At 40.6% G+C, this 24,202-nt stretch overlaps 1 protein-coding gene across 14 annotated transcripts in view; it reads right to left on the bottom strand.

Moving 5' to 3' along the window:
- DOCK9 (dedicator of cytokinesis 9) overlaps positions 1–24,202 on the bottom strand; it is a 347,564-nt gene that overhangs the window by 284,633 nt on the left and 38,729 nt on the right. For 6 of the 14 annotated variants that reach the window (XM_050946666.1, XM_050946727.1, XM_050946675.1 and 3 more), the window contains exon 1: positions 17,773–18,335. The exons of 7 other annotated variants lie outside the window; for them this stretch is intronic. In XM_050946666.1, coding sequence (XP_050802623.1) covers positions 17,773–17,934 — 162 coding nt within the window. In that variant the 5' untranslated portion in view covers positions 17,935–18,335. Of the gene's footprint in view, positions 1–17,772; positions 18,337–24,202 lie in introns of those variants that run through there. One more of the 14 variants, XM_050946722.1, reaches the window with a different exon arrangement.

Here is a 24,202-nt window from a genome sequence, read left to right as displayed (position 1 = left end):
TTAAAAATTGATTAAGAGACCACACGTAAAGATCAAACACCACATGTAAATGTTCTCTTCATGAAGGTGAAGCAATTGGTAGGGGATGTGGAATGCCAAGATTAGAAGTTATTTTAAATTACTCAACATGAAGGACTGTCAAGGAATGGAATTATGTGCCCTGGTTTTGATTCATTATCAGAGGCCAAACTGATCTTAATGCAATTGCCTTTGATATCTAGAAAAGAGTTGAGAACTATACTCCATGAGCCAGTAAAGGCTATGGTGATCATTAGGGCACTACCAAATTCACGACCATGAAAAACACATCACAAACCATGAAATCTGGTCTTTTGTGTGCTTTTACCCTATACCAGGGATCGGCAACCTTTGGCACATGGCTCGCCAGGGTAAGCCCCCTGGCGGGCTGGGCCAGTTTGTTTACCTGGCGCATCCGTAGGTTCACCGCTCCAGGCCAATGGAGGTTGCGGGAAGCAGCACGGGTGAATGCCCTCCCCACCCCCGACACACACACACACGAGAAACCCAAAATGAACAAGTCAACCAACTGGCAAAACAAAACCCAACATATGAAGTACTTTTTTTTAACTCTGAAAAGAGAGAGATGAGCCACAGACTCCATGAAGTCCAGTAAGAACTGTGCTATTGACTTTATGTAGAAGGCATTGATAGTGTTATGCTGCAGTCCATTATCAGAGTAAGGTAAGATATCATGTCTCTAAAAATCCTTACTGCATACGAGATTGCCCTTGTCAGAATATTTACATGCAACTGCTCTTGAACATCTGTTTCACATGTGGGCATTCCAAAGCCACAACGGAACTGAAGCTATTACAATCCTACCATCTTGCAGTTAGACAGAGAGAGAGCCACAATGAAGAAAGGAAAATTTTTTTCCTATCCCTTTTTAAGTCCTCACTGAACATTAACAAATTAAGAGTATGATTTGGGGATACCACCTTCATTCCATAAGAAAATTCTCAGTTCCCTATTGCTATATTTACACAGTGCTCTGTCCTCAGATATTCAGATAATTATGATCTCACTTCAGCGTATTATGTATCCTAATTACCTATACACCAACCTTATGATTTTTTTCTGATAGTGACTAAGAAGTTGCCTCATTTGACAGCAACTTTTATGATAATACATTCACAGGTGCTGGAAAGAGGGGAGGTGCCGCAACACCTGGCTTGAAGTTGTTTCCATCATATACAGGGTTTACAGTTTGGTTCAGTGGCTCTCAGCACACACACACACACACACACACACACACACACACACACACACACAGTTCTAGCACTCCTGAACAGATTAATCAGTCTCCGCAAAAGATGCAAACATCCTCATCACAAACTATTCCAACTTACAAATCACTGCAATTGGGAAATGGAGTTTAGCTAATGGTACTCTTCTGCATGCAAGTACAACAATAAATAGTTTAGTGTTTACAAGCATTCCACAGAGTAAGGATACATAATGGATTAACTGGCCATTCTGAAAAATATAATTATATTTTCCTCTTATGTGTTAGCCTTCTCGCTTTAACAAATTAACTTACAGCTCCATGTGTTTAATTTTAAAAATATTTCTTTACAGCTTGACCACTGAACTCACGAAAGAAGAAAATTAGTGCCTGGTAAACAAACAACCTTCTTCACAGCTGTTTTAAAAGTTAGGAAGGAAACTGCAGCGATTTTATTTAAATTGACAAAAAAAGATTATTTTCCTGCATAAATAAAAGCAGACAATAGTTCACGAATGTTTAGCTGTACCTTTGCTTCTATTTTACACTGCCTCCTTTTGTTTTCACAGAACGGAAGTATAGAGCAGTTTAAACTACAGTATACCATTACTTGAGGATGCAGCTGCCAAACAGGAATCTGTTTCATCGAGATTGACTGCGATTTTTATATACAAAAGATGTAATCATAATTTTAAGGTCACCCACTTCTGCTAGGCATAATGAATTTGTAAACATTAATTTGAACAATAAAAACTTCAGAGTTAAAATGTTATCACTATTTACAGTGTACTTTTTTTTTTTTAAATTCTTACTGATATGTCTACTTAGATCAGTCATGGCCAAAACCCTTCATTTAAAAACCAAATGGATTTTTCTCCTGCTCAGCAGCTTCTTTTATATTGAATTAAAATTAACCCAATAGCATTCAAATAAGGAGGTTCTCTTCTGTTCCCCAAAAGAGTGGAGGACAAATATAAGCAGTATAGTTTTTAAATAGTCTTAGTCTTAATTTAAAAAATACAAAAGTATTTATGAAAAAATTTATTGAACTGAACAACTATAGCTATACAGTATTAGTTTTCCATTTTTGGAAGTTTTTTAGTTTATCATCTTCTCCATTTTCCAGTTTATACACAGATTGCATAAAAATAAATGCTTCTCTTTTAGACACTGACATTTTAAAAATATGATATGAACAGACTGTTGAGACCCCCTCCCCTTTGACCAATTAACATAAATCATAGCTTAGCAGCTAAAAACATATTTTCAATCTGTATGGTCTCCCACTAGTCTTCCCAGTTCCTCTGACTGGTCAGCTTGGGACAAAACAAACTTTAATCAATGAGGTATTTTTTTAGCAAAAGAAAAAGATGAGCTAAAATGTGTAATGAGTACCTGCCAACCACAGCTGTATCAATAAACTTGTTTTTTTAGATCCAAAGTTAAATTTTGAAAAGTGAGATGCCTACAAAGTGCATTTGATTTACTGAGTTTAAAGTGAAGAGTGTGACTTCAAAACATGCCTATGTAATTTAGTAACTTTCAGTGAGGCCTGTGCTCCTACAAATCACTGAAATCCTTTAGAAAAAATCCCATTCAAATTGAATTGCCATACTCTCTTACCAGGTACTTTAATCACAGGCTAAATGGAGTAACAAGCAGCATATTAAAAACAGCAGAAAATTAACTACTATGCCATATTTAAGACAGCAAAGAAATTATGAAATCACTTGATTTACAGCCTTAAAACTTATCCCCAAACAAAATAACTTTTACCTTACAAGTTAAGGTTACTTGTATGTATTTCCTAGAACACACTTGCTAAAAATTCAGACAATTACCAGTTAAGCCAAGATTCACCCCATGCCAACCTCAACTCTCATATCCTACTTCGTAACAAAATACCCCAAAACTCAGTCTCTTCATCCTTCCAAACACATCACAATAAGCACTGGTGTCTGAAGGGCTCCCCATAGCACTGCTGCATAGTGCATAAGGAGCACTTAATGCACTTGGTGCCCTGGGAGCACTTTTCATCCCACTTGGAGCAGATACTCTGGCTCCCTGGTGCACAAAACACTAATCGAAAACCCTCCAAAACACCAATCCCTTGGCAAAGGAAACACTGGGCTCTCCTGACTAACCTAAATCTCTCATGCACTCAGGCTCTCTATCCAGACAAGCAGGGGCAGCAAGTTTGTAGAAATTTTGGTGGTGCCCAGAACGCCCAGAGCCCACTCCACCCCCCACCTGCCTATGGCTCTGAGAGGGAGTTGGGGGAGGGGGAAGGTGTGAGGTGCAGGCCCTGGGCTCTTGGAGGGAGTTTGGGGGAGGGAAGGGTGCAGGTTCTGGGAAGGAGTTTGGAGGCCAGGGGGTGGGAAAGGGGTTGGGGTGCAGGCTCTCGGAGGAGATGGGGGGGTGCTGCACTTAGCTGGGGCTCCTAGGCAGGGCAGGCTGAGGGGCCTCCGTGTGCTGCTACCCCCAGGCACTGCTCCCACAGCTTCCTATTGACTGCAGGGGCGCTTCAGGAGGGACACAGACCCACCCCACCCAGGGCCACAGGGTGGGTCCAGCAGCCACGTGGAGTGAGCAGGCAGGTAGCCACTCAGCTCCGCTGTGCTGCCAGTGGTGAGTGGGGGACTCAGGCTGTTTTAAATGGCCTGGGGAAAAACGGGGGAGACAGACGCCCAGGGGCGGAAGGTAGGGTGGAAGGAGAGACCAGTGCTGGAGCTAGGCCTGTGGTGCTAGGAACCAGAAATATTCCTGGTGCCCAGGCACTGCAGGCCCATAGAACTTGCCATCCATGCAGACAAGTATTCACCTATTCTCAGTCTTTCACATGGATGTCTCCTTCCCACTCCCAAAAGACTTGCTCACCACGCACCCACCCACTCGCATCTGATTACTTGATGAATAAGAGCACACCATGGAGGATGGGGACTAGCAGGGATGTAGATAATATGAGAATCTCATATGGGAACTTTGAGGAAGGATGGGCAACTCTGAAGAGCAGAAGAATGACAGTATTATTGGAGTAAGTTCCATCATGAGGAACAGGAATGTTGATAACTAAAGTTCTTCCTAGACCCAGTCCCATAATCTAGGTTAGGGTGAAAAAGATCACTAACTATTATTACCCAGCCAGTGTTAATGTCACCAACTTCCATGGCTATAAATTACATCCATCAATTTTTCTTTATTGAGATGTATTAGAATAAATGACAATGAATTATAAAGAATAACACTGGAGAGCAGGTTAAACAAATACCTATTAGGGATGGTCTAGATAATACTCAATCCTGCCATGAGGGGACTGGACTGAGATATTGTAAGTGCATACGTATGCAAGACTGGAAGTTTCTTTGCATAGTAGTCTCTGAAGAGCCACACACACACACACACACACACACCCCCACGCACCCACCCCTGGTGCCTCCTCTTGCTCCCATATGACGGCATGAAGAGTGGGATGGTCATGGTCCTCCCTCAGTTCCCCTGCAATTCAAAGCCCGTGTTATCTGGGGACTCCAAAAAGCAGGGATATAGGGAGGGTCTACATTGACTACATCATCTACAAGAACCACAGTCACATCAGAGTAACATTCTCTCTGAGTATGCTACTGTAGGTCACCAGCAAAACAAAGTGCTCCCTGGGTGGTAGGAGTCCAGCCACATCAAACAACTGTAGCATTGCCCTCCCAAACTCACTCACTCTCTCTAGGCTGCCATGTCAAAGTCAGAATGTTTAACAGAAATCGGTGGAGTCACTCCCCAGTCTTACACATCTGAGACTGGAATGTTCCTGTGGCAGGCGGTAGATGCAGCCTGTACCCTGTGGAATGTGTCAATGTTTGGAGGAAGAGGCTTGTCAGCCAGATGATAGCAGGTGTGCCAGAAACAGCCATAAAGAAGTGAGGAGACAATTAAAAAGCCTTGGCGCTATTAAGGTAATGGAGCACAGCTTTGGCAACATACAGCATGCGCAGTTTCTTCATTCCAAGCATCAAGAGCAGCTCAAGGAAGAAAACTGGCAAGATTATCAACTGGCTCAAGTGAAAGTCCGAGAGGACCTTCAAGTGGAATTTTGGGTGTAATTTTAACACCATCTTGTCCTTATGGCTAGACTGCTTTATGCATCCTTCAATGAGAGCTTGGAGCTCAATGACTCCAAGCTGAAGTGATGGCCACCAAAAAGACCATTTTGATGGTAAGGTGATGTACTTGGCATTTGGTCAGTGGCTCAGAGGAGACATAAGACACAGGAAGACAAAGTTGAGATTCCACAAGGGAGTCAGGTCTGTACCCAAAGGGTAAGTAAGTATGTAAGGATACTAATAGATGTGAGAAGATTGAGTGTGACTGTACCAGGCAATGACAGGCCAATACTGCTGCAAGGTGGTTTTAAGAGTAAAGGCCAGTTCAGTATGTTGTCAAGAATCTTCAGTATCAGTGCCTCTACTGGATCTATTGTTTTGGTCTGCTTATACATAAAAAAAATTCCATTTGTAGGAGAAAGTCTTCCTGGTGGAAGATGTCTTCCTTCGGATAACAATTTTCTGAATCTATAGGGCACAGTCTATTGATAGCACTCAACCAGCCAACATCCAAGCCATAAGGCATAACATCGGATTTTGGTTCTAGGATATTATGGGATGACTGAGCAGATCGGGAGGTGTAGAGGAAATTGCATGGACCTTGCTAGTAGGCCTGGCAGCCAAAGCTGTCATGGCCAATAAGAAGCTATCAGGATGATCACACTTCTATCCTATTTGATCTTGCATACTATTATGGGGATCAATGACATCTGAGAACACCAAAGGAAAGCAGCATCTGGTAATGAGTGCGAACTCGTACCTCCTGTTAAGCAGAACATGCATTTGGTGTCATCTGTAAAAGACATCTATCACAGCAGTCCCCCAGTGACACAATATTAGCTCTGTGACAGACCATTTCAATGATTATTCCTGACTGGTCACTGCATGCCTACTTAAGATGTCTTCTATGTCATTCCTGGCAGGAATGTAAAACCATGTGGCTTCCTGGCAAAGAGGATGATCAAGTGTCTACTTTTTTGTTTCTATTGTGCATTAATAAAATTTGGACATCAAATCCTAATAAAGAAAGTAGGAAGGAGCACAAACTCTGGCAAGTAAAATGTAAAAGTATAACTAGGCAGGACAACAAAGAATTTGAAGTAACTTACTAAATATGCAAGAACTAACAGTAAAATCGTTTTCAAGTACATCAGAAGCAGGAAGTTTGCCAAACAGGCAGTGGGGGCCACTAGATGACAAATGTATTAAAAGAGCACTCACGGAAGGTCAGGCCATTGCAGAGGAGCTAAATTAATTCTTTTGCATCAGTCTTCACTGCATAGGATGTGGGGGAGATAATCCACCTCACAACTATTTTTTTCTGGGCAACAAAACTGAAGTAGTGTCCCAAATTGATGTGTCAATAGAAGTTTTAGAACAAACTGATAAACTAATGGTATTAAGTGACAAGGTCCAGATAGTATTCACAGAAGAGTTATGAAGGAACTCAAATGTGAAACTGCAGAACTACTAATGGTAGCATATCACTGAAATCAGTTTCTAAACCAGATGACTGGAAAATAGCTAGCATAACGCTGATTTTAAAAAAGAGATCCAGAGGAGATCATAGCAGTTCCAGGCCAGAAAGCCTAATTTCAGTACCGGCCAAACTGGCAGAAACTATAGAAAGAACAGAATTATCAGACACATATATAAACACGATTTGTTGGAGAAGTGTTGAGACATTGCACCCCATAATGCTTTATAGAAATATGCTTATGAATGTAAATATTAAATCACTGGAATGTGTTTTATGCTACATATGCCATGCAACATATCTATGCAAAGGTTATGTTCTACCGAATGTATTCATTCTATTTGTATGCATGTATCATTTTTTTATCTGAAGTTATGAGCCTTGGCTCTATGCTTGTATTTAAAGTGTTTGTTGTAGGAAGCACATAAGACAGACTTGATCAACATAGTGTGAAGGGGTTATTCAAGTAATTGGGAGTACTTAACTAACAATGAACATTAAAAAATGCCAATCTACATCTGAGCTTTCCTGGGAACATTCAAACTAACATGTAAACAATGACATCAGCCTGTAAAGAACTGAGTCATGTGACTTGCCCATGTGACTCCAAAATTCCATCTTGTAGCTTTGATTCTGCATAGGAGAACACAGGGGGTTTCCACCCACAAAAGAGACTATATAAGGCCCTGGGAAACCCCTCCATTTTGTTGTTAGCTGGCTCAAGAGATAGCCTCTCCACCCCAAAGAAATGCCTAAAAGAAATTGGAACCAAGGACAGTAATTATAGGGGTGTGAGTGATTGCTGGACCCAGACTAGGAGGAAGTCTAGTCTGTAAAAGAAGTTTATTAGAACATCTCTGAGGGATAGATTTACGTGCATTTAGTTTCTTACTATATTAGGCTTAGACTTGCATGTTTTATTTTATTTTGCTTGGTAACTTACTTTGTTCTGTCTATTACTTGGAACCACTTAAATTCTACTTTTTATATTTAATAAAATCACTTTTTACTTATTAATTAACCCAGAGCAAGTAATTAATTCCTGGGGGATTAAACAGCTGTGCATATATCTCTATCAGTGTTTAGAGAGGGTGAACAATTTATGAGTTTATCCTGTATAAAAGTAAAACAGATTTATCTGAGGTTTCGATCCTATTGGGAACTGGGTATCGGAGACAGGAGCACTTCTTAAACTGTTATCAGTTAAGCCTACAGCTTTTAGGGGACATGGTTCAGACCTGGGCTTGTGTTTGTAGCAGGCTAGTGTGTCTGGCTCAACAAGGCAAGGTACTAAAGTCCAAAGCTGCCAGGGAAAACAGGCTCAGAGGTAGTCCCAGCACATTAGGTGGCAGTTCCAAGGGGGTTTCTGTGACCCAACCATCACAAGTGTGAACCCAGCTTTCGTAAAGGGAAATCATGCTGCACCAACCTATTTGAATTATTTCAGCGAATCAGCAAGCACACAGATAAGAGTGATCCAGTTGACATAGTGTACTTGTGTTAGGGCTCCCTCCCCACTCTGAACTCTAGACTACAGATGTGGGGACCCACATGAAAGACCCCCAAGCTTATTTTTACCAATTTAGATTAAAAACTTCCAAGACACAAATTCTTTCTTGTTTTTCGAACAGTATTGCTGCCACCACCAAATGAGTTAGACAAAGATTTAGGAAAAGGACCACTTGGAGTTCCTATTTCCCCAAAAATATCCCCCCAGGCCCCTTCACCCCCTTTCTTGGGGAGGCTTGAAAGCAAACAAGGTGAGCACAGACCAGCCCTTTGCGCTTTTAGGACACTAAAAACCAATCTGGTTTTTAAAAGCAGAACTTTATTATAAAGAAAAAGTAAAAACACCTCTGTAAAATCAGGATGGAAGGTAATTTTACAGGATAATCAGATTTAAAACCGAGGATTTCCCTCTAGGCAAAATTTTAAGGTTACAAAAAAAACCAGGAATAAACCTCCATCTTAACCTAGGGAAAATTTACATGCTAAAAAAAAGATAATACAACATATTCTTTTTATTACTTACAATTTGTAATTTTAGATGCTTAGTTTAGGTATGGCTTTAGGAGATGTATTTTTCCTGTCCTAATTCCTCACTATCCCAGACAGAACACACAGAGAGCACAAACAAAGCCTTCCCCCACAGATTTGAAAGTATTTTCTCCCCTTATTGGTCCTTTTAGTCAGGTGCCAGCTAGGTTATTTGAGCTTCTTAACCCTTTACAGGTAAAGGAAGGATTTTATGCTACCCTTAGCTGTATGTTCATGACAACTTGGATTTTCAGAAAGCATTTCACAGGGTCCCTCACCAAAGGCTCTTAAAGGAATCTAAGTAGCCACAGGATAAGAGGAAAGGTCCTCTCATGGATCAGTAATTGCTCGAAAGACAGGAAACAGAGTAGGATAAATGGTCAGTTTTTACAATGAAGAGGTGAACAGCAGAGTTCCCCAAGGATCCTTGTTGAGACCTGTCCTGTTCCACGTATTTATTATTTGGAAAAGGGGGTGAAACAGTGAAATGGCAAAGTTTGCAGATGATACAATATCATACAAGAGTTATGTCCAAGGGAGTTAGAGGGATCTCAAAAGTGGGTGACTGGGTGATAAAATGGCAGATAAAATTCAATGCTGGTAAGTGCAGGGTGATGCACGCACAGGAATCCCCATTAAACATTGTGACATTACACCCCATATTCTTTATGGAAATATGATTATATGACATGACTATGGCATAACTGAGATATTTTATGCAAGATAGGTCTTGAAAGGTAAATCACTGGAAAGGTTATTGACCATGTAACAATTACAACTGTGTGTATATTTGGGAGACACCCACCAGACAACAGGCTATCAGCACTGATGGGCCATTAGGAAGAAACAGTAAGACTGAGTATACTAATCTCTCCCCTTCCTGAGAGGCATCCTAGGATGAAGCTGTGACACTACTAGGTCACGTCCTGTCACCTGGTACTAAACATTATCTTGGACTTCTAGTAATTTTCCACTAAAAGGAGGGGGAGGTCAAGACTGGGAAACAAAAGATTCCTGCCTTATGTAAATCTTATTTAAGGATGGGGAATAAGGCAAACAGGGCTCTTCTCCATTGCCTTCCTGCCCAAAAAAGACAGACTGCTGAAAGTACCTGAAGTGACAAAGGAACTGAGCAGTGGGAAAGGAAAGGGCTGAGTTCGGACTAAGACAGGAGTCTAATCTGTAAAGACAAATAACTGGAACTCTTAGCTACAGAAATTCGGCAACTTGCCTGAAACAACATTTAGGGTGAGAAATTACTTCTTGAAACCAGTCTCTTAAAGATCTTAAGAGTATAAGTATATAGTATAAGTGTTTTGTTTTATTTGCCTGGTAATCTGCTTTGTTCTGCTTGCTATCCTTTATAAATCACTTCAAATCAACCTTTTATAGTTAATAAACTTATTTCTTGTTTATAACATAACGCAGATTGTGTAGTTGTGGGCGTGGGAGGTAAGAAGTTGTGCAGTTGTGGGCGTTGGAGGTAAGAAGTTGTGCATCTCTCTCTCTCCACATTGAGGGAGAGGGTGAATTTTTATGACCTTGTGCTGTGCAGATTTCTATACAGCTCAAGGCAACATTATTTGGGGTTTACATCTCCACAGTGGGTATGCACGTTAGTGCTGACTGAATCCTCTTACACAGATCTGACTACAGTCTGACTGGATCCAGGCACGAGTAGGGGTGCCCTGGCTGCGTCTGGGTCCAGGCTGCCCGGGCTGTGTTTGGCCCAGGGTAGGGGCCCCTCCCCCAGTCAGTCCCCAGGCAGGTTCCCTGAGGGCCTGCACAGCGCTAACAGGGAACTTAAGTGGACACTATAGTTGAATAATATCACTTTTTTTTATTTCAGAAGAAAGTGTTCACCCAGGAAGTTATTCCAGAATAGCTATAGCCAACTGATTGGCGTATTTCACTATAGCTATGCCAATCTCCCCCATGTAGACAAGCCCTTAGTCCTTCTGACATCCCAGTGCATTCAGATGCACCAGGGACTCACAAGTATTACTGTCACTAGACTTTATGCTGAAGATGACAATCAGCAATATCTAAAGCTTATAATACTGTTGAGTTAACAGGTTATATTAAGGCATTTGGAATTAGCTGAGAATTTTACTTTGTGTAAGAACTAGGTTGGCAGATTTTTTGATTGTTTTAGTAGATATCATACCTGATCCTGCTTTTGAAAAGTTATCTAATTCATCACATTCAGAGCTTAGGCATGCAGCCTTTCAGAATCCATGAGAGGACATGGCCAGTATTCCCTCCCACATCTAGGGAATCTCGCATTCAAAAATTAAGTAACATAGTGGTGTTCACATTAAAAATGTTTTTCCACTGCAGACTGAATTAATTGGAAGATTCTTGAATACTGACTAACCAAGTCCTTTAGTGGGCCAAGTCATAGTATATAAGCCACATTACAGATCTTTAATATCTGACAACTTATCCCAATGCTTTTATTACCAAGCAGCAATTTTAAAGTTTAAGTGCTGAACAGAACTGAAAAAGATTGAAACTAGTATAGCAGCACAGAAAGCAGTTCAAGCATACTGAAAATTACATGTGTCACGTTGCTTCCTGCAGTTTTCATTCTGAATATTTTTTCCAGTGCTGATTGAAATTTATTAAATATTTTGGATGTTCTTCTACATTTTCATATATTGTATTCTGTGTTATAACTGAAATCAGTGTGCATTATTTATTACAAATATTTGCACTGTAAAAATTATCAAGAAAAAGAAACAGCATTTTTCAATTCACCTCATATAAGTACTGTTGTGCAATCTGTCATGAAAATGCAACTGACAAATGTAGAATATTTTTGTTATATAACTGCACTCCAAAATAATACAATGTAAAATATCAGAGCCTAGGCGTCCACGCAGTCTTACTTCTTGGTCAGCCAATCACTAAGACAAACAAGTTTGCTTACATTTACAGGGGATAAATGTTGCTCTCTTATTATTTACAAAGTCATCTGGAAGTGAGGACAGGCGTTCGCATGGCACTTTTGTAGCCAGAATTGCAAAGTATTTATGTGCAAGATATACAAAATATTTGTATGCTCCCTCATGCTTCAGCCATCATTCCGGAGGATGTTTCTATGCTGATGACGCTCATTAAAAAAAAAACGCATTAAATTAAATTTGTGACTGAACTCCTTGGGGTAGAATTGTATATCCCTTGCTCTATTTTACTCGCATTCTACCATGTATTTCACGTTATAGCAGTCTCGCATGATGGCCCAGCACGTTGTTCATTTTAAGAACAGCTTTCACTGCAGATTTGACAAAACGCAAAGGAAGTACCAATGTGAGATTTCTAATGATAGCTACTGCACTTGACCCAAGGTTTAAGAATCTGAAGTCTTAGAAAATCTGAGAGGGACAAGGTGTGGAGCAAGTTTTCAGAAGTCTTAAAAGAGCAACATTTTAATATGGAAACTACAGAACCCAAACCATCAAGAAAGAAAACCAACTTTCTTCTGGTGGCATCTGACTCAGATAATGAAAATGAACATGAATCGGTCTGCACTGTTATAGATTGTTATTGAGCAGAACTCAAAAATAAGCATGGATGCATGTCCCCTGGAACGGTAGTTGAAGTTTTTAGACCAATCTTTAGCGCATCTGGCATGTAAATATCTTGCAATACCGGCTACAACAGTACAATGAGAAAACCTGTTCTCACTTTCAGGTGACAGTGTAACCAAGAAGTGAGCACCATTATCTCCTGAAAATGTAAACAAGTTGGTTTTTCTGAGCGATTGGCTGAACAAGAAGTAGGACTGAGTGAGCTTGCAGGCTCTAAAATTTTACACTTATTTTTAATGCAGTTTATTTTGTATGTAATTCTACATCTGTAAGTCCAACTTTCACGATAAATAGGTTGCACTACAGTACTTGTATTAGGTGAATTTAAAAATATATATATATTTTTTTACAGTGCAAATACTCGTAATCAAAAATCAAGTGAGCACTGTACACTTTGTATTCAGAGATTATTTTGTCATCAAGGGATAGCAGACCAGGTGCAGAAAGGCATTGAGACACAGGGCTTCTCTATACTTGGATGGGACATGACAGAATGAAAACAGCATAGACAAGCCCGCAGTTAGTAAGAATACCAATAAAGAACTTCAATAAATAATTGGATATTAAGGAGGAATTCTGAAATATAGTCTAAGACTTTCTAAGTACACCTCTACCCCGATACAATGCCACTCGATATAACATGAATTCAGATATAACACGGTAAAGCAGCGCTCCAGGGGAGTGGGGCTGCACACTCGAGCAGATCAAGGCAAGTTCGATGTAATGTGGTTTCACCTGTAATGCAGTAAGATTTTCTGGCTCCTGAGGACAGTGTTATATCGGGGTAAAGGTGTATAGATGACAGCATGGAAACAGATATAAATCAAAGAGTGGAAGGAGACAAAGGGAGTAATTGGGTTAAGCAAAACAAAGACCAAAAAGTGGAGAAAGGTGAGATGAAATAAAAGATGTAGGCAATGGACACATATAAAGAACTTTAAAGGCAAAGAATTGAGTAAAATTATTTAATACTTCCTCTTTGGCTTCTTTAAAAAAAATGGGTTGTTTCCGTGAAGCTTAATATGAACTAAAATTAAAACCAGTGCTTAATATTTAGTAAATGGACCTTTTCATTGACGCAACTGCATTATGGAAAAAGGCAGGAAGACCCAAATTGATTAAAATCCACATTGTGATCTTTAATTTTATCTGGGGTTAATGTAAAATACCCTGGGCTAAATTATTTGTATTGATTTGGGCATGAAGCCCTATTGAGTTCTTCCTGCAGATCCTGAGCCTGGAGGCAAGACCCCAGAGGAAAGTGATGTGTTGAAAATACTCATGGCCCAAAGGGAAGAACAAGTATTTTAATAGGAAAGTTGATAACAATGAGCAGACACACTAAATCAACTCATGCAAGTAAATTTCCAGCCTATCTCCAGATTACCTTAATTTTTTGTAGACAATGGAAGAGCAGAGCCGCTTCTGATTTAACACTAGGTGGAGACCTCCAGACTGCTTCAGAACCATAGATACTAGAGAAAAAAGAGACTCCTGCAGAGTGCACCTGGTCCAGGACTTCTAGTTACTCCCTCGCCATTTCATTGTTATCCAACTATGCAAACAGATTTCTCCCAAAACAAAGAACTACTTCCTAAAGACTATCCATTCAAGGAAGTTTTCAAATACTGTTCATGCAGGGGAATCAAAGTCCTTACTGCTTTGTTCTTACGTTGGGGAGGGACCTAGTAGCATCCATGTCATTGTGACAAAACTATATCTCAGAAGTAGCTGACCTGCCTTGAAATAACTAGAGCAAGGAAGGGAAAGAAAAACTGCTGCAGGAGGGAACAATGCTTGGTGGCAGTTGTCTATCAACAGCTAAAGGACAGAGCTACCTAAACCAGAGCCAAGGAGCAACTGTTTAAATTCCAGACCAGAGTTCTCTGTAAAAGTCTTATTTCAATTATTTAATCTACAAATTAATGGTATCTCAAGAAGCCTATAGACCACCCAATCTCCTAAACAAAGAAAATGGGATGCTTTGCATTTCAAACATACATCCTAGCAGACAAGTTACTCTTGAGAAAATATCCATCTGTTTTGCTGCAAGGCGAGTAAAGGGAAAAAGTTGATACTTTAAAGTGATGCCTTGCTAATTTCTTGTGGTCCTATCACCTCCATGACAGGAACCCAGTAGCCTCTCCCTTCCAAACACAGCTCTTAAACATGATTCTTGAGGGCTGGAAAGTCAAATTCTTCTCCCAAAAGTAATCTGCATTTAGAGAAAATGGTACAAATTTTCATTCAATCTGCGATCCTAGAATTTAAAATTTAACTATTTCTTCTTGCATGAGTTTTGTAAACTAAATTATCTTTGTTGCAGAGTGAGCTGCACCTCTGTCCCCTTCCTGATCTCACTAAGGTGTCAAGCTTCATGCCTTTACCTCTCCTAGGGCAGACTTATTCATTTCTTCCGCTTTTAGACCAAGCACTTGGCTATTGTATTCCGTATACCATGCTGCTTAACAAGCAGGTCCAACTAGTTTCAGCATCTGCTGTTCTTCCCTTGCATAACCAGTGATATATACAGTGATCAGACAACCTTCTAAAAAAACTATTTTAATTACCAAAAATTAGAAGAAAGCATAAAATGATGAGGATTTTAAAACAAAATAATCTACAAGCATTTCTTATACCTGAGGTTTGGCATCCTCTGATGATCTAAACTAGCTAAGCTTCTTCAGACACCCATGTGGGTGTTCGTGTGTTAGTCTGGTTTTCCGGAACAGCTCTCCTAACAGCTACCTCCTTGTTTGGGGGTGTCCTTTTTACCCAAACAGAGGTCCTTTGTTCTTGTCAATTCCTGGGCTTTTACCCTTCTGCACCAAACCAACCCAGTAAGCTCAGTAGGAGATCAGTACAGGGCCAGCCTTTAGGATGGGTGACTGTCCAGGGTGCCGTGATTGGGGGGCACCATGCGGCAGCACAGAGGTGAACACTGCCGGTGTGGTGTCAGAAACTGCTCCTGGCTGGCAGAGGGGCACCACATTGGAGCCACCCACTTCCAAAGCAGGAATATGGGGAGGAGGGAAAGAGGGCGGTGATGCACAGATACTGCTCCCCCACGCCTAACGTTCCTCTGTGTCCCTGTAGGGTAGTGAAAGGTGGGAGCAAGGAGCAATACCAGGGCTCCCTGCATCCAAGACACTTTCCCCACCTGCGCTGTGAGGCATGAGGAGCTGCTGCTCTCCTGCCCTCTCCTTACACAGACCAGGTGGAGAAAGTGACCTGGATGCAGGGAGCCCTGATGTTGCTCCTCACTCCCCACCTCAGAGCCTCCTACGGGTATGCAGAGGAGCAGTGTTCCGGGTGGGAGCGGGCGAGCAGCAATGACAGCTGCTCCATTCATCCTAGTCAGTTTCCCCATGGGGGCACAGGAAGGCGGTATAGGAGTTAGGGGCACAGTGCAAGGGTTAGGGGCAATGGGGGGCACCAAAATATAAGTTCATCTAGGGCACCATTTTACGTAAGGCTGCACTGCAAGCCAGACACCTCAAAGACAATTGCTCTCCCACTGTTTCATAAACCTGAAGTGTTTACCATGGGGTCATTTAACTTGAGCCACTATTTCCTTCCTGCTTGTTTCCTTACAGCCTGTTAAATTAAACCAATCTATTCATAGAGTTAATATCCCAATAACTAGGTCAATATACAGTATTCAAAAATTAGATCAACTCCATGTCTGTCACATAAATATCACCGTAATTGCAACAGCAGGCAAGTAAATTTTGTGCATAATCTGACCCATTTATATGCCAATTTTGTAAGGCTGAATTAAACCAATATTAACTGAACCCTGGGACAATAGCAGCTGGAACAAAAAATTACTATATAAAACAAAGGAATAGGTGACAATGTAAATGCAATACAAGAAATTTTCATTCTAGCCCTTAAGTTATGAAAGCTCATCCCTGCCTTATATTATTTTTGCTGTATCTCTGCATATTCACATATGTGGATTTATATAACTAATCTGAGTTAACTGCAGTTTAAGGATTTTTGTTTTTATGGGTTTATTTTGTATGCTTAATACTGGTTTTAGTGCAAGACAAACTGATTTTTTCCAAGTCAGCAAATAATTTTTTTTAATAATTAATTAGTTGTGGAATGAGACCAATGGTTTAAAAATGGCTGACAGAGAGGATCTGATTGAGGTAGTAAAAGGAATGGCATCTTTAAAATGTCAGCTTTTACTTACATACACACACATTTTCAAAATATAAACATAACTACTTAAGGCAGAAGATATATTTTCTAAATTACTCAATGTATGTGAGGAGAATGGTCAAAATTTTCAGCATCTATTCCTATCTTCAGAAAGCCCCTATTCCCTGCATCAGATTAAGTCTTTTGTTATAGACAGAACGTAGGAAGAAAAAAGGGCCAAGATGAATATTAAGAAATTGAGACTTTATAAAAAAAATGTCAAGCATACAGTTGAATTTCTACAATGCCCTGATGAAAGCATGAGCTCTCCTTAACTGCAGCTAGTCTCAATCTAAACACCAAACAGTACCCTCAACACCCACCCACCCAGCTCGTCTATCTAGTTTGTCAGTGACAGAGAAGCTAATATGAGCAGTGCATGCAGCATTTAAAATAACCTTACAAATCTACCAAAAATCACTTTGTGAATTGGTCAGCAACTGGTGCCCGCTTCCACCCCCTTGGGTCCGGATGCAATACATCTGACGCATGTGTGTGTCACCAGTCTGGGGAGTATGAAGATAGGCTTTGAGGTGGGACTGTTTCCTGTGTATCAGACAACACCTAGAAAGCCTCAAAAAAACCCAGAAGACATTTAGAAAGCAATTAGTTATCCCATAAAGATTTTTCTTCTAGCATATTCTCCTACCCCTTTCACCAGTTTACTATAGTAGTGTATTTCCTAAAAAAACCCCACTCCTAGTAAGTTCATGTGAAAATGAAAAATTTAAACCTGCATTGGGGTTCTTCTAGCATACCAATAGTCATAAGGTTTCTTTCTTTTTCCAAATATTATAATAATCTGTCTTAGTCTTTTAAAGTAAGATAAGTACCTTATAAGATCTAACAGCAGCAAACTGCAGTCTATGGGCACATGTAAACCCTCTATCAAGAGTCAAAGCTTCTTCAAAGCTATATCAGTACAAATCTATAAAACATTTAAGCTTTTGTATCTATGCTTGTATGCACACATGTGTAATGCACGACATTCCTGCAAGTGCATAGTCTACAATATTATTAAATTCATTTTATACAATAGATATTACATACATATTATCATGTGGATTTTTAATTTCACTCACTAATAAAAACTATGTTAAACAAGTCAGTATTTACCAGGGATGAATGAATCAAGAGTCCTGAATCCTCATTGGTCAAACTGTGTGCTGTATATTCAAGGGCATTATTTTCTCCTTGATGTTTGCAAATATAAGCACAGTTTCTTTCAAAAACTGTCCGAATGCCTTTAAACAGAACCACACTAGCAGTGCAACCCATTCCAAATGCGTTGAATTTGCATTTCTAGCAACCCTGGCTCCATTTGCAGAATTTCTTCCTTTACTCCACAGGAAGAATTATCCTTCGTACCATCTTCAGGTCCAGGATCAAGAATCTCACTGAAATAAAAGCCACCAGCTACTATAATGCAAACCTGTTTAGTTAAACAGGAGACTGCCAAAAATCCAGTCTTAGACAATAAAATAGGAGGGTGATGGAAAAACAAAATGACAGCTCAGCTGTAAAATTCTCTCGAATAGGATGCTCTCACCATATGCTATTACTGTATGATACAGCTGAAAAAGTATTCTATGTAGTTTAAAAGCAGCTTGTGATTCCTGTTTTTCAAAGATCTTCAGAACATATCCAAGATAAAAAAAACTGCGAAGATAGTGCTGCAGTTTCTGCAGCTAGCCACAAAGAACCTTCATCTGCTGCAAGAACTCTCCCAGAATGCTTAGCACAGAGTTCGTACTAGCAAACGGTTCTTTACTTAACCTAAATATGCTTTTTGTTATTTAATACTGCCCTTCAAAACTGATGAGGAGCAAAAAAAAGTCAAGTGAGGAAAATCATTAGACTACAGCTGCTATGGAAACACATTACTTGTTACTGTATAAACCTATTTCAAACAAGCCTATGCCTGAATGTATAATAGCCAGCTGATAGCTATCCACAAGGGAACAGAAGATTGACAAGTCTTTTCATGTCTCTCCTTCACATGACAAACAATTAGTAAGTTCCAGGGTTGCTGGAACAATTTATATAGTGAGGATGCTGAAATGCACTGAAAAACTGTAAACCCTGTAGCTGACAGAAACCACTTCAAGCCAGGGGATGTTGCCACACCCCTAACTTCAGCACCTATTGTAAATTCCCATCTACTAGAAAAATGACTGTTTAATTCTCAATGGCTAACAGTTAATAGCCATGCAAAAAAAGACCATGGCCAAATGATTATGTAGTTCTGATTAACATCCACTTCTGGAACAAAAATATAGAATGAAATTTTAAGTACGTACACAAAATTATTGGTTACATAATGCATCATATCCACATTTAGAGTCCTAACACAACTTCATCATGACAGTCAACACCCTGATCCATAACTTCTTTTGGTGTCTTTATGAATGATAATGTGTAAATGCCCTTAAATGATGCTGAAAATCAGAAAAGTTATTCTTACATAGATCACTTGTTTTATGTAATTTTCACTAGTTGAAAACGGAGGTGGGTGTATTAGAAATCAAGACAAAACATGCATTGAAATCTGGAGTGACAATCTCAAAATTACTCTATGTCAGACTCAAGATCATTTTATGTTAGTCTGTGAAAAAAGAGCAAATGTTTTTAATTTTGAATTAAAAACTATGGATTTTATCCTGAAACTGAAGGAAAGCTTGTAGTTTGAGCAGCTGAATAAGGGACTGTTGAGGCTTTTAGCACTAAGGCGGCATGGGAGTTGGTTCTCATTTTTAGTATTTCATAGGTAGCTGAGGCTTTTGTTAACACCTGTGTGGTGGGGGTAGGAATGGGGGAAGGAGGAACACCAAGGAATTCATCTTTTGCCCCCCTTTGTAGAGGCAGGAAAGGGGACTGAATTCTTATTCTACACCTCAGCAACTAATGGTTCCCACTGCACCCAAACCAAATATCCAAAAATTAATGGCATATTAGTTTGATGTTTCTGCTAAAAATTGATACATAGTAAAATAGTTAACGTTGATATGTAAAGATATTTTTCAATTTTTTCCAGCAGGTGACTCCAGCTCCGCCGAGGCCATGTCACCTGACAGATATAAAAAACATGTCTAGAGCAGAGGTCGGCAACCCTTTCAGAAGTGGTGTGCCAAGTCTTCATTTATTCACTCTAATTTAAGGTTTCGCGTGCCAGTAATACATTTTAACATTTTTAGAAGGTCTTTTTCTATAAGTCTATAATATATAACAAACTATTGTTGTATATAAAATAAGGTTTTAAAAATGTTTAAGAAGCTTCGTTTTAAATTAAATTAAAATGCAGAGCTCACCAGACGGGTGGCCAGGACCCATGCAGCGTGAGTGCCGCTGAAAATCAGCTCGCGTGCCGAAGGCGGCACGCATAGCATAGGTTGCCTACTCCTAGCCAGAGCATTGTCCAGCCATGAAGCACTTCAGAGGTGGACAAGTATCATCTCCATTTTATAGATGAGTGAACTAAGGAACAGTTCTAAACTATTGTTGCTAGAATCAATCTGAGATTGGTAATTAATTGTAGAAGGTGGAAATCTATCTTCAGGGAGATATGCCAGGGCTGATTTCCAGTGGATCAGAGCTCCTGAGAATTCTATCACCTATGACAGAATTAGACAATTTCCTGTAGTTCATTAGAAGGTGAAGTTAGGTGAATAGTTAGAGAATGTAGTTCAGGGCTGTAGAGACAGCCTGATGGCATTTGCCTCTGATACCTCTACTTTTAGACAGACCTAGATTCCCGCAGAAGATCTGCGGCCACTATGACTAGAAATTTTGTGAAGACTGCTCTGGAGAGAGGAACGATAAGGCCTTGTACTGACTGACTGGGCCCCATTGCAAATCACAGGTACATTCTGTGGGCCAGATAGATAGCAAATGTGGAAGTACACATCCTGCAACTCGAGAACCACAAACTAAATTTGAGACTGAAGAAATGGCATGATTAAAGCTAGTGTTATCATCCTGAATCTGAGACTATATTATATATATTTGTTTAATCTCAGCTATAGGATAGGATGAAGACCCATCCTTTTCTCTTCACGATAAAGAAATATTGGGGAACTGAAACCTCTTCTCCCATTCTCTAGAGATGCTCTCTCTATGGCTCCTAGGCATAACAACGTAGCCACTTATTTTAGTTGGCGCTCACAAGAAGAGCCCCTGAAGAGGGGCAGGAAATAGTTGGGGTAGCTATGGGTAGCAACTTTAAGCTCACATGGGTCAGTTACTGCAGATCAAGCCCAGTAGAAAGGTGCAAGGAAAAGCCAAAAGTAGGGATTGGTTCTTGAGAGGTTTTGGTATGCTCTTGATGCTCACATCAAAATGTGCTGCCTAGAAACAGGTGTAGGGAGACAGTCAAGGAAGACAATCTTCTCTTCCTGAAGTGTCTGGGATTCTTCCTCTATGGGTAGCTGGAAGGTCTACTTTGCGAGTAGGAAGATGCCCTCTGTCGGCAGGCATTTGGTATCTGAAGGACTTGTGGTTCAAACCTTGTGTATATACACTCATTAGGAATAAAGTAGCACTAGAATTCTTGAGGAAATATGAAGAATTATCGGTTGGGCTCACTGAAGATTTCTGTTCCCTCAAAGGGAAAATCTTCAAGGGTGAACTGCACCACCTTAGGAAGGTCTGAGGCTCACAACCACGAAGCCTTGTGCATGAACACAGCAGCGGTCATAGACCTACAGCTGCATCCGGTGCATCAATAACTGCTTGGAAGAACATCTTCGCTACCAGCTCGTCCCCCAAGATATTCTCTCTCATCTCTTACGGGAATTAAGATATCAAGAGAGGATACACTGGAACATAATATATTTGGGACCTGATAGCTGGTGATTTGAAGCTGTAATGACACCAACGAATATGATTTCTCACCAAACAAGTCCAATTTCATAGAATCTCTCCCCTTGGGATTACTCTTTGCATGCTTAGATTTTTCATACATGTCTGAGATTGTGTCTGGTGTGGTATCAGTGTAAAATTGTTTGCATCCTTTTTGCGGCTCTTGATAACACTTCTCTGCTTTGAGGCATTGTGGTAAAGAAGCTGGGGTATGCCACAAGGTCTTAGCTAAGTCCAGGATGCAGTTGGTGGATAGAGCAATCTTGGCAGATACAGCCAAATGTAAAACATCATAACTTGTGGGCTTTTTCATCTATCACTGACATTTGAGCTGTCCTGCACCATTACGAAGACCAAAACCACAGCTTTGTTTGGAGTAGACAATGAGAGGTCCTTGGGAGGGGAAGGGATCCGCTGATAATCTCCTAATGGTGGCCTGACCAGAGATGCAGATGGAGAGCAGGATCTTATCCACTTTCTAGGAAAGGAAGATAATTTGACTCCTTGAAGCACAGGACAGAGGTTTCCCAATAAGCCCGGGGTGGCAATGGCAGCACATTATACTTATATGGCTGGTTCAATTAAGATTGCCCAGGCCGTTGTCATGCCTGTAACACATGTGTGTTGGCCCTCTCCTGACCCTACTGGACGTGGGTGAAGGTATCTGCCCAGGTGACTGATGGGGAGTCAATGTAGCTGAAGGGCAATGTGGACTTCTGATGACACCTCAGTAGTGGAAGGTCAGGAATATGTTCCACTGTAGACTGAAAGTTTTTGGTGCCAAGGAAGTAGCCTGGGGACAATGCAGATTCCTCTAGTAAGGAGCCAGCCAGTACACTCAGTGATTCTAAGGACTGTGCTGATGGATAGGGTGCCACCAGTATTGATGACTATGTCAGGCAGTATTTCTTCAGCACCAAACTGAAGGCTGAACCTGCATAACTAGCTTTTGTAAAAAGGAGGAGATATATTGGGTTGTTCCCTGGAGGACTGATGACCAAGACTCTTTGAGGGAGGACAAGGACTGGTGTCAGGAGTCATGTCTGTCCCTGTGATCGGTCCTGCCTAATCTTATGGTAGTGGTCTTCGGTGCCAGAACATGTTAGTAGTGGTGTAAACTCTACTGACAAGTTTTTTGCTTGATACCTATTTGTCATGACTGATCTTATGGATGACATGCCAGCTAGCATGGGGCACTGCCAGATGAGGATTTAACAAGTATTGGGTCCACCTTTGAGGTGGAATGTCTCCCCTCCTGGTCAGAAGTTAGCCAGATGATTTGCTCTAGGAGGCAGAGTTTGAGACAGGTATCTCTGGATTTCAGAGAGTCTTCATGGACAACAAGCTGCACATTGATCTAGACCAGGGGTGGGCAAACTTTTTGGTCTGAGGGCCACATCGGGGTTCCAAAACTGTATGGAGGGCCAGGTAGGGAAGGCTGTGCCTCCCCAACCAGCCTGGCCCCCACGCCCTATCCACCTCCCTCAGAGTAGGCAACTCATCCAACTCCCCCTGCTCCTTGTCCTTTGACCCCCTCCGAGACCCCACCCCCTACACAACTCCCCTTGCTCCCTGTCCCGATCCCTGTCCACACCCCATAACATGCCCCCTGGGACCCCCTGCTCCTTATCCAATCCCCCATTCCCCATCCCGATTGCCCCCCCAAACCTCCGCGCCATCCAACCACCCCAATCTCAAGTGCATAAGGCTCACCTGCATTGAGAATGGGATCCACACTGACATACTCGAAGTAATAAAAATACCAATTCACCGCACGTAAGTGATCATAAATATCAGAACTTATGGCTTAAAGTCATTAGCCATTAATATTTCAGAAAATTCCATATTTTCATATCAAGTCCCATTCAATATAGGAGAAAAACATTCAGTTTTATCGCATTTTCGTTCACTGATATATCAGGAATTCCCCCTGCATAACTACTTGACAGTAAATCATGCACCAGCAGCTAAGGGTCAACTGCGGGCTCTACACTATAATAGAGTTTAAAAATAACAGTGGCATCCTATAGCACTTGAAGTATGTGTCCATAGCCAGCCTAACTCTAACACATACCTTCCACATTAAATGACAAGCACAAAAATGTATCATTGTCTTGAGAACATAAGTTATTTCAAAACATAGTATTTCTAGTCCTAAAGTATGCACAGTGCACTCCATCTAGTGGTTAACTTACATCCATTTATAAAGTTTTGTCCTAGCTTTCGGATGTTTATTGCGAGCTATTCACAGCAAGATACAATTTTTAGAACAGTGAGTAACCTATTCAAATATTATATAAAATTTACAGAATAAATGTGACAATTATAAGACAACAATTCAATCACAGTGCTTTACAGAGAGGAAACAGGAACAAATCTTGAGTGAGTTATCTTAGACACCAGAATTCCCATGACTAAGTTAGCACCAACATTCTTTTACTGAAAACGGACAATATAAACTGGAAAAGGAAGTCCATTGTTACCCCAGCACAACAACTGAGTGGCAATTTTTGCTGACTCCCTACGATAAACTATCCAAGCATACTGCTCCATAAGGGCTGTTTAGTAATATTTTAAAGAAGCCACAGAGTAAAACCCTAAAATTGTACCAATACTACTTATTTCTCCCCAAGGCTTTTTTTGAGTAATTAAGGTTGCTCAAAATAGTTCATCATTTACCTAAAAACCT

The sequence above is a fragment of the Gopherus flavomarginatus genome, chromosome 1 (genome assembly GCF_025201925.1).
Source record: "Gopherus flavomarginatus isolate rGopFla2 chromosome 1, rGopFla2.mat.asm, whole genome shotgun sequence".
NCBI classification, from domain to species: domain Eukaryota; kingdom Metazoa; phylum Chordata; order Testudines; family Testudinidae; genus Gopherus; species Gopherus flavomarginatus.
This window is presented reverse-complemented; position numbering and strand designations above follow the sequence as displayed.